At 36.3% G+C, this 10023-nt stretch overlaps 1 protein-coding gene across 5 annotated transcripts in view; it reads right to left on the bottom strand.

Annotated features, from left to right (window-relative positions):
• Positions 1–293: 293 nt before the first annotated feature.
• KCNH8 (potassium voltage-gated channel subfamily H member 8) overlaps positions 294–10023 on the bottom strand; it is a 402862-nt gene continuing 393132 nt past the window's right edge. For all 5 annotated transcript variants that reach the window (XM_056519948.1, XM_056519950.1, XM_056519949.1 and 2 more), the window contains one exon: positions 294–6768. In XM_056519948.1, coding sequence (XP_056375923.1) covers positions 6043–6768 — 726 coding nt within the window. In that variant the 3' untranslated portion in view covers positions 294–6042. The remainder of the gene's footprint in view (positions 6769–10023) is intronic.

Here is a 10023-nt window from a genome sequence, read left to right as displayed (position 1 = left end):
GACACAGCAGGACTAGTATGTGCCCAAGCAGGCATGGGGGGCAGTTGTTTGACTGGCTTTTTCAATATGAAATACTTATGAAAGGTTATTGGAAAATATGAATGAAGAAATATAAGCTGCTCTGAAATTCTATATTATCTACTGAATAACACTTAGTACCATAGACTGCTATCAACTAGCACAAAATACTCTTCCAATTTTGAAACAAAAAATATTTTATGCGTCAGCTTTATTTTACAATATGCGTTTTTATATATTGTAAAAACGAAAGATTATTTACACCAATCTCAGGTTTGACTTATTTTCTTTATTTGAAAAACCAAAACAAATATGATATAAGAACTTTTAATTTCTGTAATAAAATACATCATGCACAATTCAAATAGCTTGATTCTCAAACATTCACAGCGAGATATATTTATTTCAATTCATATGTATGTTCACATTTGGGTAATAATTAATCTTATATGCAGTGTTTCAGATTAAATAAATATTTATTATCAGAAAATTTCCATTTCAAAGGTGACACAGTGTGTTATACCTCGTATAGGGCCTGAAGGGAGCGGAGCATGACTTCTCTCTCCAGTGTTTTTTAATCACTGTATCATCCCTTCAAAAACTGTGCGATGCATAACACAATGTATCTGTTTTAACTCAAGTGTTCTATTAAAGTAAACCTTCTATATGGACAAAGCCTTGGGCCTGAAAACAATCATCCCTTTTTAAACTTTAACCTTTGAATTCATATAAACCCTATGAATTAACAATTCATAATTCCATAATTGTGCCATGTGTCATTTACAAGATTTAGAGAAAGGAACCTCTAGAAATGCATTGAAAATGTACAAACAGTGTAAAGGAAGACAATCATCGATTTTTCTTCAATTGTAAACAATACATACTGTATTCATAGAGAGTGAACAAATGGATTGCATGTTAAAGAGTCAATATAGTAGTCTGCAGTCAGGGAGCTTCCTACAGCATTTATTATTGCAATACGTTATTGACCCTAAAGGCTGCAAAAGATGATCAAAAACAATATAGATACAAAACTTGCACATTCTGCACATTTAAAGTGAATAACTATAAAAATAAAAGTGGAAAGCATTTACTGTATAAACCATAGATATTGCCTTTCTACACCTAGTAAATTATTACATTACTATGAATTAATTATTCGTTCTGTGCTACATAGTCGTGGTCTTTACTACATGTTTCTCCATTGCTTGCATTCATATTCCTCACAAAAATGCAATGTCATAAAATCTCATAGTATCTATACAAAAAATACAAGATATTAACAGCTGTAAATAACAATGTTATTACATTAGTCAGTGCTCTATGTCATTCCCACAATTCCTTGTTAGCAACATGATGTAAAGACATAGTATACAACACACAATATATATTGGATGTATGGTCTCTGTCTCTGACCAGGGGTCACCTTCCTACTGTGAAAAAAAGTGCAGGAACTCAGTTCCAACATGTTCCTGCAGGACTTGAGCCCTGTCTCTGACCATTCTGTATATGAGGCTTTCTATATGATACATTGCTAGGAGAGTGATGTTGTAGAGCTGCACAGGTATGTGGGTGAACAAAAATGATATGGTTTGCTCATCTCCTTTCTTGAGTACCTATAATATTTCTCCGCAGACATATCTCCAATATACAAACTTCCTTGTTTACCACATGGACAGCTTTAGTTGGATTCTAGAACTTTGAGCTGCAGTTCTGAGCTGATTCAAAGACTGCCACTTTCTCTCTTTTTTAACTACAGCTATATATACAAGATAAAATATATAGTAAGCCATTGCTTCAAAGTTCCACTTATCAGAATAGTTTTTATTTTAGGAGCAAGTTTCAACTATATTGAAAATAAATCAATTGTTATTATAAATGACATTACATTTTATAATTGCATTCAGAAACTCAAAATAGTATCATTGATAACATGTTAGGTCACAGGTTATGGTAGAGAATCACCTACCACCTAAAATGTTTTCAATGACCCTATTTTGAGTTTCTGCATGTCAATGACATTTCATTTGAAAATGTAAAGTTTGGTAACATTTTTGATAATATTTACACTACATTTAAAAAAAAAATATTTATATGTCTCGAAATAATGGCTTTCGGATGTTGAGGTTTTTGCTTATTTATGTCCACTGCATGAGCTTACAGATTGAATGCCAGATAAGTAGGAACAACTGTTCACAAACAATTGCATGGTTTATTTATTGAGTTAAGATGAAGTTAAAGGGGTTATCTGGGGAGCAGAAATTGTATTACCTTTCCTTACTCCATAGCGCTCCACCTGTACCCAGCAGTGGGTACCTTATCACAATCCTTTCATGCAGGCAAAACCATGTCCCGAGGCACTATTTCGCATCAACATTATGAGACCATAGGTCACTGCAGGGGGGCATGGTTTTACTTGAATGCAATAAAAAAAAAAACACCCCCACATCTTGGAAATTATTGTGGAGGTGGAGCATCAGGGACAATAAAAGGTTAAACCTTTTCTGTCAATTCTTCGTAAAATCATGCTTTAACAAGAAAGAAATTCTTTGACTGTTGTCATCAAACAGTCAACAAAAATCTGATTTCTCTGAGCTTAATTGCTCTGTTAAATTGATGCATGGAAAACACTTTTAAATCCTTATTAGACAATTGTTTTTGCACCAAACTGAATGATAATGGGATTTTGTTTAAGTTCTTTTGTAATTTTTTAAATGTACAGTTCCAAAGGGAAGTCACATTAATATTAACTGTTATGTTAAACATATAGTAAGTGTAATTAGTGGATGACAATATGGGGCCAATTTGTTTACTAGCAACTTTAATCGACTGCAAGTTGGATTATTGTCCTACATAAAGCTCGTAGCCAACTTGTGCATGAGCCAAGAAAATATGGTTGGGGTCAGTTGTGCAGCTAGATTTTCTCTAACCTGGGAGTCAGTTTACTGCCATAGCCCTGTATCTAAATACTCATGCAAAAGGCAGGGTGGCTTGTTGGCACCCTTTGGTCCCCAGCACTAGCTCCCCCCAGGGGGCGTGGTCATGGTCTAAAGTGGGCGTGGTCCCGACTGTTTTGAAATATCCCAACATATTTACTAAGGTTTCCACAGAAAAAGTGGTGTATTTGAGCTGAGAAAAACCCGACAGATCAGAACAGTTGTAAAAAAAAGCAAAATGTAGGGAAAAGTGCAAAATGTAGGGAAACCTTAGTAAATACCTTGGGAAAATACCAGTGGGAAATCGAAAACAAAGAAACCTACACTCCACTCTTAGTAAATAAACCCTATTGTGTGTGGGTTTTTTTCTCGTAAAATGCCAGAAAGCCAACAGATCCCATTAAAGTCAATTGGGTCTGTCCAATTATGGAGCAGAACAGTGGAAAATACAATTGAGGTATGAACTTAGATATCCATTATAGACCAAGGATCACCAAGATCAGGTACTTTTCTTGTCAATCACAGGGTTAGCTTGTCTGGCTCCACTGCTTAATGTTAATTCTCTTGCTTAAAAGGAATGTGTTGTCTAGATTTTTTTTACTGATTATAACTAAAAACTGAAGCTTGTTCTTTTTTATACAATTTATTTATTTTTATATAAATTTTATTTTATTTATTTCAGTAAATTTTATTGATATCGTTTTTGTTGTACATTAATTTGAAGACTAACCTATTGCCTCAGCCTCTGCTCTTCTAACTGCATTAAGAGAGATATTTTACAGCAGCCACACGGATCATAAAAAAAAAAAAAACAATATTCTACTTGTTCATTCAATTTTATGGAAGAGTTTTCTAAGCATGCTCTGTGACCTGTGCAAAAATCACTGTGCGGGAAGGGGGAGAAGAAGAGCTGTGACCATCAGCTTATATAAATGGTGGATAATGTGATATATATATATATATATATATATATATATATATGTATAGGTATCATCATTCATGATAATCATACCTGTGATGATAAAGTGGAGACTGCTGAAAATGTTTCTCTATAGAACGGCAAGTGCTCGTTTATTATTATTATTATTATTATTATTATTATTCTTAGTGGCCAGAACAAAAACTGTTAATAGATAGATAAATTAAAAATAAATACTCTCTGAAAATTCTTAAAAATAGAACACATCCACTATCTGCAGGATAGGGGATAAGTGTCTGATCGCGGGAGGTTTGTGATCTCCCGTACAGGGCTTCGGAACTGTCGTGGCTCTGTGCAGCTAATGTTTGCGTTGTTACTCCCTACTGCATACTCCCTTCAAGAGCTGAAAGAACTGCAGGTTAAATGTATGCCTAGGCTTCCCATGGTAAGAAACTACATTTAAAAGGGGTTGCCTATATATCTCTGTAATTTGGTTGGGAATTATAATGTATCAATCTTACCTGCTAGCAGTATATAATACATTGACATGTTATTCTATATCTATGTCTGCACATACATATTATTATCAGATTTACTTGATAAAATAAACAAGAAGTGGGGAAAATAATTTTTTCATGGATAAACACACTGGCCCAAAACTAAAGCTAAAATGTTAAGGTACAATTATTTCACAAAATCCAGAAATTAAACTTACTTAGTCTTTGGTTAAAATCTTTATTTTCTTCTTTGTCTTTAACAACAACCAAGAAGGTGACACTACACAACGTGGTGACAACGTTTTTTAGCTACCATAAATAAGTCAAAATAGAGATAATTAGAAATATAGACTAGACACATATAAAAATGGCTAAATTGAAAGTAGTATCTTGTTTTGCTGATATTATTAATGTAGTCATCCTGTTGTGAATGAGGGTTAACTCATGTTTTCTCCTTTCTTCATACTGCAAAGCTCTGTTTATACAAGCATCATAAATTCTGTCTGATGCCATGGCACATAACCTGGATTCCTTAATGAAAAGATCTTGATGGATCCCTCTAACTTATAATAGGGTCTGCTAGGTTCCAAAGGTGGTTTGGACTTTTTGGACAACAATGATGCTGCAGACCACATTACCCTTTCCATCCCAAATCGAAAACAAATGATGCAAATTGAACAAAGCCCTACACATACTATATGTCCTCTCACTTCTCCTTAACTCATCATTGACAAAAGCACCTTGAACCTCAAGGACATGGCTTCACATGAAAAAAGGAAAAAAACATTTTTTTGCGTGGACAAATATGGGTAAAATTCTCATTTTATGAATGTATGAAACTCATTTTTAGTACCATGTTTTAATATCTGAATAAAAGTCGCTTGTCATGTTTTCTATATGTATAGATATATATTTAGTAAAGAATCAGTTGCATACATTCATCCACCTTACATGCAAAATGGGATATCATATTATATTAAGTATGTACACTGTTTTTCTGAATAATAAATTGTTTAATTTAATATGCATAAGAATTGTGCATTTCTCTTGAAAACGGCAAGCTTTTACCAAAAAAAGACGTTAAGTTATAAATATTTTAAATACTTTAAATACATATTTCATACCAAGAATATAAAAATAGCATTTTTTCTGATAAATAAATTAAGATGTTTCATTAAAATGACAAATAACGTGCAACGACTAACCACCATCTACCAATTCTATTTGGTTGATTGTCTAGGAGATGACATGCAGCGAAAATTGTCCCTATGTCGTCTCTGAACTGACAAATAGACAGCAGGAGTCATGGTTACCTGAAGTAAGCATTGACAGTGCTATTGTTTGCAAATGACAGTCAGGCACTCAGGAAAGAGCGTTTGCTTTGTGATACAATAACTCCCTATGACATTTGTGGTCATGTGTCCTTTTGTATATGACTCCCAGCTGTTTTGACCCTTAGGGTCTTCGGTCTGTAACAAAAGTCTGGCTTATAGACCCAAAGCTTACATAAGTAACAAAAACACACCCACCAGTTTGTGGATATATATGGTGAGCTACTGTGCTTTTCATATTAAATTCTCAATGAAAATATTTTCCAACATTTTCTTAGCAGTTTCATGCATGGACCTTTACCGTGATGCTGCTTCTGTTGAATATCGATTATTAGTTATCACTATACATTTATGGCTTTGTCATCTTTAAACTCTATTGTACTTGTAACAATGTCACTTGGATATTCTTCTGTCGGCTGTCTGTGTGACATTACAGTTGTCCCTTCTACATCCCAAGATCCCGGCAGATTTTCAAGGCTTAATGAACTAATTGCGCCTTGGCTGAATCCTTCTTCAGATCTACTGGGCAGCACCAGCTGCAGAGAAGTGTCAGACGATGAACATATAGATGGGGATAGAGTTGCAGATATAGACTGAAGAGGAGTTAATGTAGTATCCGAATGAGGTGATGTGCACTTTAAATATGGCAAATGTTCTGCTTGAATAACTTGATAATGTGAAGGAGAATATCCAAGGCCCGAAGTATAATAATATTCACCCTCTAATGAATTTTCTACATTTGACATATTTCTTTGGGGGCTACTTCCTACACTTGCAGAATCCATATTCCACAGGTCAGATATTACCGTGCCTTGGCATAATTGTGTTGGATTGCCAACCAAAGTTTCACCTTGTCTTTGCATGCACTCTTGGTTTGTCGTCCATGTCATTCGAGTCTGCATCTGATCAACTGGAGAACCCATTGTAGTTCCCATTGCTTCCAGCACTGTGCCATATGTCGAATAGTATCCAACTGGTCGTTGCACTGCTAGGAGGTTTTCTAAAATATTCATGACAATCTTCATATCCTTGCTTAACTGGGATACTTCATGGGTTAACGTGCTTACCTAGAACAAAGAAGTTAAACATATTTAGAAGCAAATACAGACATGTACATTTTGTATGCACTAATAAAATGTTTCTTATACAAGAGGACAGAGAATTCTTTTTGATCAGTCATATAGAAAAACACAGTTTGCTTTATGAGATCAATTCTTTTACTTGCAGATTTTCTTAGCAAAGCAACTTAAACAAGCGCACATAATTTCCAGTTAAACATATCATTAAAAAAATCACAACCTGCAAGTCCAATGTTGCAAACAATTGTTATAAATATTATGTATACTACTAACCATATAATAAAATCCACTAAAAATTACTGGACCAAAAACCCAGGAGCAGACTGACCGCTGGTCCGCTTTTATTTCAACTTGGCATGGAGGGGAGGCAGGGATGGAGGGGACCCCCACATACCTGGCCAACATACATGGGGCACATACCTGGCTGCCCCGACATACCTGTTCCCCACATATCTGGCTGGCTAACCTGGCCCACATACTTGGCTGGCTAACCTGGCCCACATACCTGGCTGGCTAACCTGGCCCACATACCTGGATGCCTAACCTAATCTACATACCTGGCTGCCTAACCAGGCCCACATACCTGGCTGCCGAACCTGGCCCACATACCTGGCTGCCTAACCTGGCCCACATACCTGGCTGCAGAACCTGGCCCACATACCTGGCTGCCTAACCTGGCCCACATACCTGGCTGCCTAACCTGGCCCACATACCTGGCTGCCTAACCTGGTCTCCATTCCTGGCTGCCTAATCTGGCCCGCATACCTGGCTGCCTAACTACCTTCATACCTGGACCAACATACCTGTTTTCCTAAGTACCTACCTAAATACCTGGCTTCATAACAGAATACCTGGCTACTTAACTACCTGGCTACATAACTACCTACCTACATATCTAGCTACATAACTACCTAACCACCTACAAACCTGGCTACCTAATTATATACCTGGCAACCTATCTACATACCTGGCTGTCTAACTACCTATGTACCTGGCTGCCTAACTACCTACATACATTGCTACCTACTTACATACCTGGCGGCCTAATTACCTACTTAGCTACCTACCTAAATGCCTGGCTACCTACCTACCTGTCTAGTTACCTACCTACATATCTGGTTACCTAACTACATTGTTAGCTACCTATCTACCTGCCCTTTTCTGTGCAGGACACCAAGGAGGGCATTATAAAAGTTTGGGGCCTATAGATGGGGAGACTGTGTATAGGAGGGGACGGTACTGGAAAAATGCATAATCTAACATGTTTGTCCTGCAGACGCCAAAGAGATACGTTTTGGCTGGAAGAGGATGTAGCTGTAATTGCTGATATGGTGTATTGTGAGTCCGCCCCTGCAAGGAGTCATTTATATTTATTAAATTCTATAATGAAGTTATTGCTTTCCTTACATAAGATGTGCTGTTTTAGAGTATTAGAAACTTTGTAGCAGAGTGTACTAGCAGACAGTATTATTGTTCCTATATTCTATTATAGATATATAAATTGGGTACATAAACAGTCACCCTAATGTCACAAGGGATGCTGCTGGGTGGTATTCTGTTTTGTCTTTTTAGCTCCTTTATTCACAATTACAGATGTATCCCCTATCCTGCTGATAGGGTATACATTTTTTGGATACTGGACTATCTCTTTAATATTTAAAAGTCACTCAGCTGACCATACACATTAGATCCCTATAGGCTGATTTTACTCAATGGTAAGCTTGTCAAGTTGATTAAAATGATTCTGACTGCCGATCAATATATATATTAATACTTATATATTTATATGCCATTTCCAATGCTGAAAAAATATATTTGTTACCTACTCTTAAACTATACACCATGTTCCTGATGTCATGTTCCTGATCTTGCTATCTGCTCATGACTAAGATTGAAACCTTGGAAGATGAGACGTTAGAAGACAAAATATTTGAGGAAGATACGAATTCGGGTTTTTCCAGTCTCAGAGTGAAAAGAGCCGCATGAGTTAACATTGGTTGAGAAAGAAATAGATGCCTAAAATATGCTAATCTATACAGAGATAAAGCTCAAATAACCAATCAAAATGTAACATGCTGATTTTGACGTCATAACTAAACTTCCTCCTTTTTCAAGTGTACAAACCAAATGTACTTCCTGAAGTAAACAGAACTCCTTGGGCAGCTCCTTAGTGAGTATGCTGAGAAGGGAGATACTATACCAACATCCTGTCTGGTGTGAATCCCTTGCCCTCAGCATATGCAGCAGCACTCACATTTTAATGCCTCACCTCGGTCCACCCCTGACAAGCTCACAATGTAACATGTATGGTGGTAGCAGCAAGTGTTCCCCTAGAGAACAAATACAGCACTTCGCTGTTTCTGTCTACCCCATATACATTGAATAAAGCAGCATAAGGCTTTTATGGCCATCGCTTCATTCAAGCTCTTCCTCAATGCATTCATACAATGATGAGGAAAAAAAGTTGGACACCCCCACAGGAAATAAACATTCATCGTCAATCCATTGAATAGGAGGTTACATATCCTTTTCTAAAAAGACTACTTTTAAATATACAGAGCTTCATGTACTGCTGTAGTTCTGAATATAAAAGCGGATTATTTTATATATCTTCGGTCTAATTCAAAGAAACAGAATCCTATCATCTAAATATGCAACCTGATTTCTAGTCCCCCCCCCCCATATTTTAGGTTGCTTTATTGCCACTAGTCCAATGGAAATAGAGCAATTTGTAGAGAATGATGCTGCTCTGACATGACAGCACATCCTCATTACAAACATAAACTCAGCCATCAGATTCCGAGATAATGTGACAGGTAGATTATTTACTGACATGCCAACCTACAAATGGCACCAATTAGTCAGAGTAATACAAACGCTGAGTTATCTGATTTCTGATACACATTTGACAGTAAGATAAAATAGTGGACTTGTTAGACCATTTCCCACAATTAATATTGCGGTTCTGATTTTCTTTTAATAATATGATTAGACTAGAAAAGCGGCTCATTCTTGCAATTATATTAAATGTAATGGAAAGCAGGTTTTAGGATGTATTATGAAGATAACTTTATCCTAAACATGGTCTTTACACAGGCTTGACCAACTCATATCACTGGAATCAGAAGTAAATAGCTGTACACTGGCCTACTTCTTACAAAAATACCTCATGCCACATAGTTGACAAGACTGAAAAATATCTAAATATAGTCCATCAAGTTCAACCTATAACCTTACCTTGTT

The sequence above is a fragment of the Hyla sarda genome, chromosome 5 (assembly GCF_029499605.1).
Source record: "Hyla sarda isolate aHylSar1 chromosome 5, aHylSar1.hap1, whole genome shotgun sequence".
In the NCBI taxonomy this organism is placed as follows: Eukaryota; Metazoa; Chordata; class Amphibia; order Anura; family Hylidae; genus Hyla; species Hyla sarda.
This window is presented reverse-complemented; position numbering and strand designations above follow the sequence as displayed.